Source organism: Pelophylax lessonae, assembly GCF_965119305.1.
Source record: "Pelophylax lessonae genome assembly, chromosome: 4".
NCBI lineage: Eukaryota > Metazoa > Chordata > Amphibia > Anura > Ranidae > Pelophylax > Pelophylax lessonae.
In genome coordinates, this window is record NC_138771.1 from 467,264,082 (window position 1) to 467,282,279 (window position 18,198).

An 18,198-nucleotide genomic window follows, 5' to 3' on the forward strand; every position below is an offset into this window, starting at 1 on the left:
TCACTTGTAATGGTCACAGCAGAACCAGGAACACGTTTTCACCAACAGAGCACAAAGTCCCCAATAAATATAAGAAAATGGAATGAGTGAAACAGAGTTTTCAGTAGGGATCGACCGATTATCGGCAAAGCCGATATATGGAGGGCCGATCTGCACTTTCTCCGATATATCTTAATCGGCCCCTGAGGTTACCGATATTCCCGATATTTTGGGAAAGTGCATGTATCGGAGTGATGCCTTCATTACAAGGAGCGGGAGGGGATGTTCCCCCCCCCCTCCCGCCGCCTTCCGCGGCTCGACCTGGTCTCCCGTCCCACCGGGAGACCCAGGCATCCTACCTGCACGGCTGCCAAAGAGAAGACCCAATCAAAGCCACTTTTCCTATTAAATAATGGCATTGCATATGCCCAGGTGGCACACATTCTGGTGCTTCCTCTCTGACTACACAATTGTCCCTCACTATGCTTTAGGGGAGACCATATTAGGGAATGGATGGAGACATCTATCTGCCTAGCATTCATGTTTATAGACCTTGACTGACAGCTTTGGAGGCAACTCTAACGAGGAAAAACGTATGTAATATTATGAAAAATCTGATATGGCTTAAACATATCACCTGTTTTCTCTAGGAAGCTTTGGCTGAGCAAAAGCACATATTTTCACAGATATTTTATGCTAGACCCCAGCGGGGAGGAGGTAGGTGCAAATTATTCATATGAATCGTGCCCATTTACAGTAATTATCACTTTCAAACGCCTTCATATTAGAACTTGTACACTCACCAGTTTTGCCCTGAACAAAATACAAAGGGGTAACAGAGAATAAAAAAATCCTCCATGTTCTATAGGAAAATGCCACAGCCAATCAAATTTGAATTATAACAATTATTTCATGTTTTATTTATGATATTTTGAGGAAAATTGTAACTTAACCACTTGCCGACCGCCGCACGACTATCTACGTCGGCGGTCAGCCCCTCACAGGCAAACTAACGTAGGGCTACGTTGCTTGCTTGTGAGGGTCTAGGGAGCGAGCGCGCGCCCCCCGGGGCGCGCTCCCGCTCCCGCGTGGTCACGGACCCCCCCGCGCGTGTGACCAGCGGACCCGATGTCCGCCGGTCACTCGGCGATCGGCGGGGGAGAGGGAGAATGTCAGGCAGCTTGTGTAAACAAACTGCCTGTCATTCTCCTCGCTGCAAAGACACTGATAAAACGGATCTGGTATGTAGATCCGTTGATCAGTGTCCTTACAGCTAGAGCCACAGCCAATCACAGTAGAAACCACGCCCCTAGGGACACACACAGCCCCTCCCTTCCAAATAAAGTTAACCCCTTCACTACCAGTGTATTTTTACAGTAACAGTGCATATGTATAGCACTGATTACTGTAGAAATGTCACTGGTAACCCCAAAAGTGTCAAAAATGTCAGTCAAGGGTCCGATCTGTCCGCCGCAATGTCGCAGTACCGCAAAAAAAAAATCGCAGATCGCCGCCATTACGCGTTAAAAAAAAAACAACAAAAATGACAAAAATCTTTCCCTTTGTTAGTAAACGCGATAACTTTTGCGCAAACTAATCAAAATACGCTTTTTGCGATTTTTTTTACCAAACATAGGTAGCATAAAATAAATTGGCCGAAAATTTTTAAAAATTTTGATTTTTACATTTTTTTTTGGGGGAATTTCATATAAAAAAATGTGAAAAATATTGCTATTTTTGCAAAATTGACGCTCTTTTTTTGTTTATAGCGCGTGATCAAAAAATCGCACAGGTGATCAAATACCACCAAAAGAAAGCTCTGTTTGTGGGAAAAAAAGGACGTCAAATTCGTTTAGGTACAGCGTCGCACGACCGCGCAATTGTGCGTTAAATTCACGCAGTGCCGAATCGCAAAATACCCCCTGGTCGGAATGGGGGTAAAATCTTCCGGGGCTTAAGTGGTTAAGGCTAAACTCCAGCATGCTTGAAGATTTGCCGATGAGCTACTGTATATCCAGGCACAAAAAATATTAATTGAAATATATTCCTATAAAGCCACAAAGGATATAAATTCCTTTTTTGTGCACCTAATGCCTTTCCAAATCCAGTTATTAGCTTTTAAAGTAGCTGTAGAGACCAGCAGATTTACTGTGAAGAAAATACAGGAGGGGGCTGAGACAAGACCAGTCACCCTGCACAAGGAGAGAGCGGTAGTGACCGGTCTTTATTAGAGGAAGCTCTTGCACTGAGGCAAAGTTTCACATTGGATTACTACACCGATATGAAGGAAATACACAAAGCACATCAAGATTCAAATAAGAATACACATGACTATCTTATCTATAATTTAGACAAAGGAGTTCATCTTCAAAAGAACATAAAATGCATGAGAACTAGGTAATATAAGGATATTGGTTTTTTGGTTATATTATCGTTATGCATTCTCCAATTGATCTGTTGCATGTGCCTACTAAATACATTTCTATGCAGAAAGCAAATGCCCAGGGGACTTTTAAAGGCTCAAGCCAAAATAAAGTACCAATGTTTCAGAAATATACAAACCAAATAAATGATAAATGCACTGATATAAGAAAGCAAGTATAACATTTTACCATGTTCCAGATAGGATGGGGTCCCATCCGAAGGATCCAACCTACGCGCTCTTCTTCCATGCTTGGAATTATTATGTACAAACATATTATCTGACACAGCTAGCACATGTCCATCAACATTGATGGTAGTAGATACAACGACCTGCAAAAAGACATAGATACTGTCAGTACATAAGGGTAAATGGGAGGTAAGGACTTGTGTTTGTAACTGAATTTAAAAGCTATATCAGCATAAAACACCACTTTAAAGAAAAAAACGAAGCACAATCCACTGTTTTAGGGAAAAGCTATTGAGAAAGACAGGGTGGTCACAAAAAATTCAGCCAGCTTAGCCAAGGAGCAATATGTTTGCGTTGTTCAGGAGTGAGAACTTCACTGATTAGTTTAAGCTGTCCACTTTCATAACTAAGTGTAGGTGAACCAGTATAATGAAAACATCTTTTAAACAAAAAAAGGAAATGCATACTGTAAATATTGTACTGTGCATGAATAACATAAATTTAAAGATTTAGCCAATCCAAAACCAGTATTTGTATTTGGTAGATGTTTGAGAGTGTAACTACCCATTCATTTCTTATGAATCTTGGGCACTCTATTGGTGAGATTTCTGAGATTGAGTTCTAGGGGGTTGCACCTGCTCTGACCATTATGAGAGACTCTTAAGCCCTGTACACACGCAACGATTATCGGCCGACCGATCGTCCGTCTTTTGTCCAGAGTTGTGTTTTGTTGGTTGGAATGTGCCTAGACTGCACACAAATTTTCTCGTCCAACAAAATTCTACTTCAGAAGTGATGTCATGTGTTGGGTTGCTTTCTTTGTGTTCTTTCTTCACTGAGCATGCCCAGACTTGCTCATCAGATTTTTCCCTGTCGAAATCTGTACTGACTGCACGAAAATCGACCGTTGTGTTGACGGCCAACAAAAATTTTATAGTCTGCACACCAGATTTTTTTCGGCCGAAAAGTCGGAGGTTGTCGGAAGCATCATACTAACAAGCCGAAAATCGTCAGATCGGACGTTGGCCGAAAATTCCCTGCCAATTTTTGACGCATGTGTACGGGGCTTTACTCTCCCTATTGGACATCCTATTCATTTTACTTTACAGAGATTTCAGTGGGAGGCTGGAACACCAGAAACTCCCAAATGTACAGGAACATTTTTTTATAAGCGTATAAGAATTTTATAAGCATTGCCTAAAATATATGTTTTAGGTGGACTTGCTCTTGAATGCAACATTTCCAACTTCTCATTTACTTAATCATATTGCTCATCTTTATATTTATATGCTTATATTCCTACATCTATTTATTATGTATATAAACCATATTTATATTAATCATATTTACATTAATCAATTAATCATACAACCACACCTAGTTTTTATAGCTGATTATGTAAGCCCATACATTTTAGGACTCTTGTTTTTGGAATATCTACACAGGGCCAGGACATGGGGGTGGGCAGAAGGGACGCCCTAACCCTAAGGGAGGGGGGGGAGTTTGGCATCTTTGCCCTGGGCGCTGGATGACCTTGTCCCGGAACTGTATCTACACATAACAAACTGTAACGACTGGACTGAAGGCATGTGGCAGCATTTCTGTTGGGTTTCGTATTCATAGTTTGACAAGATCCCCCTTAGTTGTAAGGATCAACCAGCCTCATTCATGCAGTGCCCCAGTATAACAAAAACAAATTGAGATCTTTCCTGGAAAATAATATTTGCTAAACAAATTTTGAAACTGCTAAGGAGTAATACACTCTGGCTTCACAATTCTCTCCAGCAAAATTTTCTACTGCCTTCTTCAACTTGACCAATGTGTCAACTAGGGCTGGGCGATAAAACGATACCGATATGTATCGCGATAGTCCCGTGCTCGATAGCAATAAGAAAACTTGAACGATAAATCGAAAAGTCCGCTCCGACGGGTTTAAACTTTAAAAATGGCGCCGCCCGGCGCCAACACGTCATTGCGCACGCGCCGCCGCCGCTCGGGAGAGGCCGGGAATAGCTGAAATTACACGAGCGGTGAAGGCGCGTGCGCAATGACGTATCGCCGCCGGGTGGCGCCATTTTTAAAACAAAGGCGCCTCTGGAACAGGTAAGTGAAACAGCTTCACTACCTGCCGTTATGCAGGGCTGCGGGCATACTACAAGGGATGCAGTGCTGCGGGCATGGTCTACCTGTACCATGCCCACAGCACTGCATCTCCTGTAGTATGCCCACAACCCCGGATCCTCTTGTACCATGCCAGTACCCTGCATTCTCCTGTACCATGCCAGTGCCCTGCATTCTCCTGTACCATGCCAGTACCCTGCATTCTCCTGCACCATGCCAGTACCCTGCATTCTCCTGCACCATGCCAGTCACCCTGCATTCTCCTGCACCATGCCAGTCACCCTGCATTCTCCTGCACCATGCCAGTCACCCTGCATTCTCCTGCACCATGCCAGTCACCCTGCATTCTCCTGTACCATGCCAGCGCCCTGCATTCTCCTGCACCATGCCAGCGCCCTGCATTCTCCTGTACCATGCCAGTCACCCTGCATTCTCCTGCACCATGCCAGCGCCCTGCATTCTCCTGTACCATGCCAGTCACCCTGCATTCTCCTGCACCATGCCAGTCACCCTGCATTCTCCTGCACCATGCCAGTCACCCTGCATTCTCCTGCACCATGCCAGTCACCCTGCATTCTCCTGCACCATGCCAGTACCCTGCATTCTCCTGCACCATGCCAGTACCCTGCATTCTCCTGCACCATGCCAGTCACCCTGCATTCTCCTGCACCATGCCAGTGCCCTGCATTCTCCTGCACCATGCCAGTGCCCTGCATTCTCCTGCACCATGCCAGTACCCTGCATTCTCCTGCACCATGCCCGCCGCCCTGCATTCTCACCCTAGGGTCCTTATTTTAAATGGGTAATAAAAAATATCAATATATATCGATATCGACCGATATGAAACACTGATATCGTGATACAGTTTTCAGCCATATCGCCCAGCCCTAGTGTCAACCATTTGTAAATGCGTCATTCTTTTTTCATGCAGGAAAAAAATTCTATAGAACAATGTTGTAAATAAGGAGCCTAAAGTGCGCAAAAGCTATTCTAAATTGGTTAGAAAGGCTTTCAGATGAAATGTCACTCGTGCACAAAAAAAAAAAACAGCCACCTCAGAAATCTCTTTAATTTTTAATGGTTTTGAAGTGAACAGCCTGGTTTGTGGGAAACACATTGCTTCCTGTCATCTATTTCATTCTTTGACATAAAATGCGACTTATCCCGGTTTATTTTAAATAGTTAATGAAGCAAAATTGTTTTAGGAGTTGACACCTAATAAAGAATAACTCAACAATGAAACAGATTACACTGAAAATAAGCAAGATAAAAATGCCAAACGTTCTTATAGCCTGTCTGTAAATTACCCTGGCTACAATGGTCCTTCTAAATACTTTATAAAGATAAAAAATGTGCTTTGGTTGGTGAAGTCTTGGCTGACAATAAGGTCTAATCTATGTACACGTAAGACAATTATTGAGCATGATGAAGCTGAGGAAATGCCCTAAGGATGCCCAGAGGCCTTCACTCTTGATTTATCCAACTGTCCATTTATAGAAGCAAAGTAACAATGATTTATTTTATATAAACCTATAATTGTTAAAGGCAAGGTGCACCCATAAGTCTAGGCTCAGACAGAAACTGAATGAAGTGGTTCTTTTGGTGTTCATTTTTATCAAAGCTGTGTTCACCAAAGGTCACCAAAGGACCTAAGGAAATCAATAGACAGGAATAACAGTGGAAAACCAACTCTACTATCTGTGCACTCTCCTTGCAATTGGAATCACTTGAAGGGTGTCAGAACCACATAAATCCCTTTTAGTAGCCGATTTGAACATAGTATAACTGGTGATATATCAGTTTTCTGGAGGATGTCAATGGTTGAATCATAGTGGCTAAGTGGTCAGCACTGTTTATATACATCATTATATCTTAAGTTTATATCACACCAGGGATACAATCTTTAAGAATGTATGTGTACATATTTTGTAGGCATCTGGCTAGGGCCATTGGTTTCCTTCCACAATCCACTGAAGGCTTATACTTGAATGACTGGCTGCATGGGATGTAATCTGTAAAAGCCTTATGTATTATATTGGTGATCTACAAATAAACAGAAATGGGCTTCTAAAATTTCTGACCCAAGTTCCAAACTCCTAATCCTCCATTACAAAGGGATCTTAATTTCAAAGCTGTAATCTATTTACCTGCGTTTACATTGCATGCCCAGTACCAATGGGACCATGCAATAGGCACGCAAGGCTTTTTTACCAAAAGTCCTACTTGAAACTCCATCAACTTGCGGCCTTCAATGACAGCTATTCCATGTGGGCCTAGGCAGAAAAGTTTTGTATCTTCTGTGCTACATTGCCCGCTGGTTCAGAAGAAGATCGGAGTGCCACCTGGTGCAGGACACATCTGGCCGACTAATGAGAGGTAAGTAAAAAGCAATATAGTAGAACAGGAAGGAAGAGCAGGTAAAATTAATTTGTTTAAAAGTAGACTGGCATGTGATTTATAAATCAGGTAGATGATTTGTCAGCAAATACTGAAGTCAGTGTATGAATAGCAATCCTGGGTAATGTGCCATTTGGCCTTGTGACATAAAACCCTTGATGAAGGCTTCAGGCCTATGCACTTGCTTCCCACTTCTCCGTTTGCATTCTCTGTGAAGGCCCTCAGAGATGTGTTTATTCATTTTACACCCAAATATAATTATTGTCTGTTAATTGCAACCTTGTCTGGCACTTTTGTACTAACACACGCAGCCTTGCCATTTGCTCAGTCCCCTCTATAATCCACCTATTATGTTGACTAATTAACTTTGCTAGACAGTGCACTTTTTCCTCCATTATCAGCTCCTGTCAGCCGCCAGCTCCCAGCTGCCGAGGAGGGAGGGCATGCGGGCTTTGTTTGATTGATCACCGATAGATTGACATGCAGATTCATTTAATTAGAATCACCTCACTTGAGATATGAGAGAGGGAGAGAGACCAATAGACTAGGACTAATGGATCCGTTACCTCATGTTTTAGCTGCCAACACTGGATTAGAAAAAAAAAAAAAATACTTTGTCTTGTTCTGGCATTCTTCCCAGGTCTCTTTGTAAATCTATCATTGTAACTGTTCTTTGCCTGGAGTGCCACATGAAGGAGTGACACGCTTGTGAGGTCATCATTCTGACCCCGCGTCTGCATGTGAAGCCTGTTTTCTCACCTTTTGCCACTCTGTGATCTCTGCTGACGTTTTGTGTTCTAACTGTTTCGTATCCTGGATCCCACCAATAAAGGTTTTATTGCTAAAATTGGCTAACATTATTTTATTGTTTGTTTATTTTTAGTGCAATATGATTTTCTATTTATTTTGTATATTTTAAGACAAAAATGTAGTCTAGAAAAATATATGGATACAAAGTTCATTTTTAACTCTTTTTAAAACATGATTGTTCAAGTAGTATCGTTACTTTTTATTTCAAAGCAACGTGGGATTTTTGTCAGCTGAACTTCTTTTACTATGTTAATATGTTCCCCAACATTTCATATCCCTAATATGTGTCTTTTATACCATGAACTTGTGTTAGCAAGTATCCTGTTTACTTTGCATTGCTTCCCTTTTGTAAAATACCTGGTGATCATGCCAGTTCACCTGCTTTCCTATTTCAAACTGACTACGCTAGGCATGAGATCACATCCATCTCAGCATGGTCCGCTTTCTGGCTAATATAAAAAAGATATATATATATATATATATATATATAGCACTACTCCCAAGGGAGCTGCTGAGTGTGGGTCACCCTGGGTTACCACTAGCAACAACAGTACCTTTAAGCATGTTTTCAAGTGTGAGCACCTCAGACAGGAACCAGTCCAGTTTCTTTGTTTTTTAGGATTTATTTGAGAACTTGGATGGGAGAAGGGAGAAGTGGGATACTCCAACAACTGAACTATGCACAATTAGGCAGGGACACTGAAAAATGCTGCTTGACGCTGGTTAGCGCTGTACTGATGCTTGTTAACGCTTCACTGACACTGGTTAACACTGACTGATGCTGACCTCGGTTAGGCCAGTTACTTGAACTTCACCTCTGACTGTGGAAATATCCTTTAAGCTCCCTAAGGTATTCTTTTCTGAGGTAGCTGACTTGTAGTGCAGACTGTACTGCTGAACGCTTCAGGGCCCTTCCCGGCACCCCCTTTTACTCCCCAAACTTCAGGGCTTTACAACTTGGCACCCCCTTTACTGTGCACTCCTGATTAGCTGGCTCCTAAATCCCCTTTGACCTGTCTGGAGTGGTCCCCTCTCCTAGGCAGATCCCTGGGCAGATCTTGAGTACTCACAATACTGTTTTTCCTGAAGATCTCTGCCCAGCAGCTCCACTCGTCAGCAACTCTGGATCCCTTGCAGCCTAGCTCAACCTCTCGTCCCTAAGCCGACTGCCTGGACCACCTTCTCACATTTACAGAAGGAGAGACAGCCGTCACCTCCTCCTGGGACTGATGCTCCTGCCAAAAGACACTGTCACATGCTCCCCACAGATTTATTTCCAATCCCAGGGTGCATTGCAGCAAACCCCACCCACTGGGACAGTCATTAAACCTGGTGTGCTATTGGCTAGGTTTTCTCCACTGTCCAACAATATCTACAACAATTCTAAGGACCTAATGGACAGAAATAAAACTCTTGGCAGATAAAATAGCTCCCATGTATGTATTTCATTGGTGTATTTAGTTGTTTGCCTGGATTTCAGGCTTTAATGCCATGGAAGGCAGTGCTGTATGTCACCCTTCATACAGTCCATCTGGAAAGTAATTGCAGCAATGTACAGAGACATCCTTGATGAAAACCTGCTCCAAAGCGCTGTGGACCTCAGACTGGGACGAAGGTTAATCTTCCAATAAATCAACAACCCTAAGCACACAGCTAAGATAACAAAGTAATGGCTACGGGACAACTCAGTGAATGTCCTTGAGTGGCCCAGGCAGAGCTCAGACTTGAACCCAATTGAATATCTCTGAAAGGGATCTGAAAATGGCTGTGCACCAACTCTCCCCATCCAACCTGATGGAGCTTGAGAGGTCCTGCAAAGAATGAGAGAAACTGCCCAAAAGTGGGTGTGCCAAGCTTGTAGCATCATACTCAAAAAGACTTGAGGCTGTAATTGGTGCCAAAGGTGCTTCAACAAAGTATTGAGCAAAGGCTGTGAATACCTTTGTGCATGGGATTTTTTCTGTTCTTCATTTTTAATAAATTTGCAAAGTTTTGAAACAAACTTCTTTCATGTTGTCATTATGGGGTATTGTTTGTAGAATTTTGAGGAAAATAATGAATTTAATGCATTTTGGAATAAGGCTGTAACATAACAAAATGTGGAAAGAGTGAAGCGCTGTAAATACTTTCCGGATGCACTGTAATTACCTAGCACTTAACTGCACCACATAATTTGCTGCAAAATGACAGGTGCACTTTACATTTCCTGGTAATTATCAGTGACTCTAACAGATTTTAGTGTCCATTTGAAGTACAGATGAATGTCAGTTTCCATACAGCCCACTGGAGAACATACCACAGCACACGGTGAGTAAGATCCAATGACATCATTTATGTTTTAGTCTCCCGTACAGTTACATGGAGCTCTTATCGCAATCCCAGCATACTTTGAGCTTGGAGTTCATGACCTCACTTCAAGATCTGTCAGTCACAATCCCTTCCCTCATCATTCATTCAGAATCCACTGCACGCTGCACAGATTTCCTCCTTCTTATAATTCAGATCCAAGCCTTGCTATCTGGTTTTCATTAAAAGAAATTAAGGAGCAATCAGTACATTAATACTGATTACCATTTGTTTTAGCTTCAGGTGCAGTGCAAAAATATATACTATATTGCAGGCGTTCTCAACCAGGGTTCCTCCAGAGGTTACCAGGGGTTCCTTGAGCAATGACTTTTCTCCCACTTGAAATGACCACTGATGTAAAGTTGGAAATACATTGATCAAAATGAATCCGGCTCAGCAGACAACAGAGAAATTTCGATCAGTGTGTGGCCGCCCCTGCTCTACAGAAGTCAGTCATTTAATTGTCCTCCGTCAAAGGTATATATTGGAATTTTTTCTTTTAGGGCCAGTTCACACTATAGAAACGCAATTCGGATGGGTTCCGGATTCTTTTCTCCATGTGCGTTTTTGACATGTTTTTGATGCATTCTATGATGCGTTCCAGTGCATTTTTTCCCCTTCTTTTTTCTTTACCTTAAATAAGGACATGTGTGTTGGTGCGTTTAAGTGTGTTCCAGTACATTTTTGATGCGTTTCATCGCGTTCCAGTACAGTTCAGTGCAGAGAAAATGCAGCATGTTCTACTTTTTTCTATAACTGGAATGCACTGGAACTGACCACACTGGTGTAAACTATGCCATTGAAAACCATATAACCCACTATCCGTACATTTTCAAAGCAGAAAAAAAATGCACTGGACTTCATGTGGTAAGAACTGGCCCTTTAATTAGTGGCTGCAGCCAGTGTCTGGCAGCTGCGTATGTGTTTGTGTGGATGGAGAAACTTGTTAGGCTGAAAAAAAAAATGACAGTGCATGGCCAACTTATGGGGTGATTTCCCAGTGACATCCAAAGATAGGAATTACTTTTGCACTGATCTCCAGTGTAAGGGGACTTTTTTTTCCACTGACTACCAATGTAAGGGAGCATTTCTTCATTGACCACCAATGTAAAGGTGCATTTCTCCATTTACCAACAATGTACAAAGCCACTTCTCTACTGACCACCAATATAGGAGGGCACTTCTCCACTGACCACCAATATACGAGGGTATTTCACTGACCAACAATCTAAAGGGGCTCCTCTCCACTGATCAATTTGTAAGAGGACACTTATCCACTAACTAAAAATGTAGGGAGGCACTTCTCTACTGTCCACAAATGTAAGAGGCCACTTCTCTACTGAATACCAAAATATGAGGACACTTTTCCACTAACCACTAATTTAAGGCGACATTTCTCTACTGACTACCAATGTAAGGAGCAATTCTCCACTAATCACCAATGTAAGAGGGCACCTCTCCTATTGACCACCAATTTGAAGGGGCACTTCTTCACTGACCACCAACACAAGAGGATATTTTTCTAATTGATAACTAGTGTATGGGAACAGTTCAAATTTCAGAGGTTTCTTTTCTGGCTTGTTCATGATTTGTTTCATTTCATGATTATTTTTGTCATACAGAGCAAGGAAGTGTAAAATAATCTACTGTGGGTGTCAAATATTGTCGGTATGCCATATTTAAACTATTAACAGCTAACTGATCATGCTATTTTGAGATATAGATATATGAATTTGTAGCATCGGTTCCTTGGGACCACAAAATCATTTTAAGGGTAAAAAGGCTAGGAAAGGTTCCTCTTTTGTTTAAACCAATGGTCCCCAAACCAAGGCCCAAGGCCACATTCAGCCTGTGCCAAGATTTTATCCAGCCTGTAACAGCTATCCTTGAAAATACCCCACCTGGCTGTCAGTGGATGCACAGGTCTTTGCATCATAATACAGAGACTGGCTCATCCACTGCCAACCAGCCATGGTTCTCCCCAAGTTTTTCTGATGGGTACCCCTAGATGAAAAATGGGACTCTGATAAGCACTGGATATAAGGGGACACTCTTTTTAAGATGTTTTTTCAGCCCACAAAAATCCACAAGGTGATCTTTGTACTGAAAAATTTGGAGACCCACTTGTAGAAACAAATAGAATACAACTGCAGTGCTGGTACACCAAGGGGCCCCTTTCTAAAAACTGGCATGGAGAAAAGAGTTTTGCTTATAGCAATCAGATTGCAGTTGTTAAATTACCCATATGTCTTGTTAATATATGAGATAAAGTCAATAGTCAGTGTGTCAGTGTACTCAGGCCAGGATATCAAACTTTTTTTTTTTTTTTAAATTTTGTATAGAGCAGGGAATAGTTAAAACCTATGTCATTTATTTTGCATCTCTGTTGCATGCTGTGTGGCAGAAAAAATCTCAGGACTGTATTGGTTAAATATGGTGTTTTTCTAGCACCCCTTACATGCTGCAGTTCAACTTGGGGTAAAAATTTTTTATTGTTTTAATCTTGTTCTTTAATAAAGTAGCACGTGAACATTCTGAATCATTCCACTACACAACTATGGTAGAATTGCGTAAAACCAGCGAGCAGCATGGCGGGGTGAAACAGATGGTTATATTTACAGACAGAACGCATGTTGCTGTGTCAGTATTTATAATTATTTGCTCTCGATGCCAGCCTGTTGTTTTGTGATAAAGCTGCATGTCTGCAGAGGAACTCAACACAGAATGTTCACAAGATACAGAAATGTTAACCAGTGCTTTGCACCCAAAATCTGTTATAGTGGATGTACAGGTTCATAGCCTATTGCTAGAGTACAGTAACTCTTAGGGGTCTGGCTGGTGAATGTATATTTTTAAAGTGGTCCTGATATTTATTTAACAAAGGTCATTAGCCAATAGTATGGTTAATAGTGTTCTTCGCAGCCAATGAAGACTATTTTTCATCTCATCTTAAAAAAAAAAAAAAAAAAAAAAATGTGCATTAATTATCCTTAATTATCCCACAGCAACCAATTGCATTCAAACTTTCTCCAATCATCATTTTCTAAGAAACAGTGGAGGCTGATTAACTAAAACTGGAGAGTGCAAAATCTGGTGCAGCTGTGTATTTTAGCCAATCAGCTTCTAACTTCAGCTTGTTCAATTAAAGAGGAAGTAAAGTCTTATTTTTTAATTGTACTTACAGGTAAGGCTATAATAAGTACGGTGAATAGTTTAGGAGATATTTAGGGTGCATGCAGCCAAAGATGACATCATCAGCACATGCGCTCTGAAGGTCCAGCTTACCATGCCAGGATTTCAGAGCCCATGCCGTAAACGGCGGCTCCCGCGCTCATGCGCAGGAGTGATCTCATCGTGGTATGCATGCTTTGCATACTAGCTTATTATGCTTTTGTCTTACAGGTTTTTTTTTGTTTTTTTTCTCGGGGTTTACAACCTCTTTAAGCTTTGACAATAAAATATGGAAGGCTATCATGCACAGCTGCACCAGATTTTGCGCTTTCCAGTTTAGTAAATCTCCCCCACAGACTCTAATTGGAAGCTGTAGGGTAGCCTTTCTCAACCTTTTCAACATAGAGGAACCCTTGAAATAAATTTCTAGTCTCGGGGAACCCCTGCTAATTATTAAAAATCTACAACTCATGACATATTAGTGTGACAATCAGTGGGAAGAATGCTTCTTACTCTTGTCATCATTGGGAAGAATTACGCCCCTTACAGATAGCTAAAAGGAACAATGGTGTCATTGGGAACTTATCAGAGAGGCAGAAATTGCCCAATGCTCAAGGAACCCCTAGCAACCTCAGGAGGAACCCTAGGGTTCCATGGAACCCTGGTTGAGAAACCCTGGTGTAGGGGATGGCAGACACTTCCTCGGCACTCTTATAAATAATATCAACAGGAGATGAACCCTGATATGTGATCACTCCTCAGGCCATACCAGCTAAGTAACAGCATATTACTGCTGAGACTCTGAGAGATCCAGATGACAGGTGCTCTTTATTAAATACCAACTGCGTTTTTTAATAAGGACTAAGAAAAGTGCACCCATTATTGGCAGGGATCATGCTACACATGTTTTCTTTGGAACTTTTTTTGCGGTTTAGGTTCACTTCAAGCAGATAAGCTAAACAGCCAGTGTGGAAACATGTTGAAGAGAAGGTAAAAAACCCTTGTCAGCTACCAAATGCAGTATTCCTGTTAGCAGAGAATGAAGGTCATTTTACTGTACTATATGCTGCTAGAGGTTTTCTATGACTTTTTTCCCTACTGATTCCCTTTAAAGCAGTGGGCTTAAATGTATAGTTGCAGGTTTAAAAAGCAGAGACAGAGACACAGGTGCTACGTGGGCACAGTAGGAAAGTGCAGAGAAATAGAAGCTAAGTAAGGATAATGATGGCGAGCATAGACGCAGTTGCTGAGTAGGGACTGTAACAGGTTGCAAAATACCAGGTGCTGAGGGGGATAGGTGCTTGAGAGCAGAAACACAGTGGATGGACAGTGGTGGAAAAAAACATACACAGGTGCCAAGTAGAATACCGTTAGAGAGCAAAAACATAAGTGCTAAAGGAAGGGGGGGGGGGGGGGATCGTAGGAGAGCAGATACACTGTAGCTAATTGGTAACAATGTAAGAGAGCAAGTATATGGGTGCTGATGAGAAGCAGTGTAAGAGGGCAGAGATAACTGCAGAGTAAGGACAGTGTATGAGAAGAGAGATAAGTGCTGAGCAAGGACAGTGTAAGAGAGCAGAGATAGGTGCTGAGTAAGGACAGTGTAAGAGAACAGAGACAAGTGACACATATAGACAGTGTAATAGGAGCAGAGACAGGTTATAAGTAAGGACTGTGTAAGAGAACAGAGACAGGTGATGAGTAAAGTCAGTGTAAGAGGGCAGAGATGGGTGATGAGTAAAGTCAGTGTAAGAGGGCAGAGACAAGTGATGAGTAAAGTCAGTGTAAGAGGGCAGATATGGGTGATGAGTAAAGTCAGTGTAAGAGGGCAGAGACAAGTGATGAGTAATGTCAGTGTAAGAGGGCAGAGACAGGTGATGAGTAAGGACAGTATAACAGAACAGAGACAGGTTATAACTAAGGACAGTGGAAGTGAGTAGAGACAGGTGAAGATGAGTAATGATGGTGAACATTGTAGGATAGCAGAGATAGATACTTAATAAGGACAGTGTGGGAGAGCAGAGACACAGAGACAGAAACAGATAAGTGGGTCTGCAGACAATATGGTGGAATGTAGGAATACTTTTTGACTAAATGTCCATGGGATTTGGCAGCAAATGGTGTCCTACAAAGATGCAATCACATGCCTCTTGGTCCTCTTCAATATTGCTTCGGCAAACAATAAAGCAAACTACATTGTGTGTAGAAAACTGCTCTATGATACCTCCTTGTAATAAACAGGTCATTAGTCTGAAGATCAGAGGGACACTGGGCTCTTTCTCTCGCCATAATACAAAAGAAAGCAGCAAGCCATTTCTGAGGCTGCTTGTATTTGTTCTAACCTTCTAAATCATTTATTACTGAATTATCTGGGACTGCTGACTTAATGGCACTGCTAGTGATGCTGTGAGTATTTCCTGAGCCCAGGAGAATGTGATTAATTCGGGGAAAATGCAAAGGTCACTGTAATTGACATGACCTGCGTAATTAAGCAATCTCTGTTTACACGTGGTGAGACGGCGGCGCTGTGAAGATGGCACTCCTGACAGAATGTCGTTACAGGTCCAGAGATCAGCAACCCTGTTTGCATGTTGCTGCCACTTACCTACACAGATCTTTGGCTGCCAAGAACACTTGCCTGGCATGCCAACCGGGTGACACGAATCTAATAACAAATGACTATTTACTTGTAATTATAGAGGTACGCCAATGGCCTGATAGTAATCTAGATTAAAAACCAGAGCATGCTTCTAATATAGAACATTAATCAGGGCATGAAACAGAAAGACCACCTTTCATTGCGACAACCCTAGATTAATAAGAATGGCTCTCCTACAGAACTCATTCTCCCACCTCTCTACTGCTGAGAATGTGCAGCTGGGTAATGAACAATTAACAATGCAACCATTTCCAGTACTATGGAAACTCTCAAAGTGGACCTGGCATGAGATATATATTTTCATAATAAAGCTCACTTGAACTTTCAGCACAAATCATCTAAAACATTCTAAGAGCATCAAAACAAAAAAGTGTGCAAAGTCTGACGGTATGTTTTTAATAGAAAGCCTGAGTAGGAAAGCCTGTCCCCTGCCAGCATGCTAAAAAAGAAGGACTCTTGCTCTCTGTGTGGAAGCATTGGTTTCTTGCACACCCCTACCAAGTCAGGCCTAGAGCTCATGTTCCCTGCTGATTTAAGAACGCTAGTTCTGACTCAGCAGGGGTTCCCTTGGACCCCTGGAGAGTGACCACTGCTTCCACACAGAGAGCAAAGGTCCTTCTCTTCAGTATTCTGGCAGAGAACAACCTTTTCTACTGAGGCTAAGGCTGCTTTCTGAAGTAAATGATTTTTAAGGCTTTGAACACCTTTTGTTGTGATGCACCTGGAATGTATTTAGCTAATTTAAATAAAATTTCAATTGGGCTTTAAATCCAATTTCAAAAGTGCATGCAGTGAATACTTCCTCGTATTTATAAAGTACTCCACCTGACAATGCCTTCAACTTTTTTCTCTAGAAGAAAGGAGTTATCTATGTTCAGGCATTATCCAGGGTTAACATCTATTTTCCAGATTGATATGGTGACTTTCTTTATTAGGAGTAGTGTTGTTAGAATCACTCCATATAACAAAACTTGCACTTATACCTTCCATGTCTCTATTTTACACTGTAACTCTTCAATATGTAAAAATGCATGCTTTTTGAAACTTCGCCAAACTGCGAGCACTTTACATGTCATGAAGATGTAAAATGGATATCAAATGGACTTCAGATGATGTCATGCAAATTAAGTCTAGGAGCACCTGCTTCGATTACTTCTCAAATAAAATATCCTTTTTTTGTTGTAGTTCACTATTTCATTAACTGCACTAAATGAATTATCTTAAGTGAGTCAATATTCAAGGAAGCTTCTACAAAGAGTGTCGTGAAGGTGACGTGCGTTAAGTTAGCTAAAGCCAGTAAAATCTGAAGCTGCTTTAGGATTGTAGCTGTCATAAAGACCAACCATTTCTCATCTACTTTAGTATGAAATCACACAGGCAATAAAGTCTAATCAACTTTCTATGTACCCAATATCCTTATAGGTGGAGTTGGACTTTAGGAGACACTGTAGCGGTTTGGAGTAATTGTGTCCTTATTACTTTTTACTTTAACATTTTTAAACTTCTTCTTTGTTATTTATACAAATTATTTATTTAATTTACAAATACATTTTTAATACAGGGTACATTCATGTCACTGCTGTAAAAAAGATTCTGGCTTTTCTACAGAGGGATAGCACAGCAGGAGCTTTTTTTTTGTGACTAATTTTTATTTATTCTTTAATTAAAACTCTATGTGACTCTGTGAGAACAGAGCAAGGGTGAAAGGGAAGGAAGTGGGTGTAAGGCCTAATTTTTGCTGGCTATATTTTTGCTGATGGTACTTAACGCATCCTGCATATGCAACAACTGTGACATTTTTACTCTGTAGAAATCAATGGCTGGTATCACAGCTGTTTGCATGTAACTGCTCATCTGAGTGATTATATGTGAATAGAGTCTCCGACCAACCCTAGATGCAGCCTGTGCATCCAGGGTTGGCATTTCTATGGAGTTTTAGCCACAGCTAATCAACCAGTGCGTACACAGCCATACCACAAGGTTTTGCCATATCCAAAGGGAGCGTTTACCTGCCTCTGAATGCAGCAAACTATCAACAGAGCCCAAGTCACTCTTTTGTGACATAGGACCTGTGAGTCTAAGTCACTCCTTTAACTTTTTATTA

At 41.5% G+C, this 18,198-nt stretch overlaps 1 protein-coding gene across 4 annotated transcripts in view; it reads right to left on the reverse strand.

Moving 5' to 3' along the window:
- The window catches only part of EBF1 (EBF transcription factor 1), a 468,611-nt gene that overhangs the window by 114,657 nt on the left and 335,756 nt on the right, over nt 1–18,198 (reverse strand). For all 4 annotated transcript variants that reach the window (XM_082253142.1, XM_082253140.1, XM_082253141.1 and 1 more), the window contains exon 8: nt 2,592–2,733. In XM_082253142.1, coding sequence (XP_082109268.1) covers nt 2,592–2,733 — 142 coding nt within the window. The remainder of the gene's footprint in view (nt 1–2,591; nt 2,734–18,198) is intronic.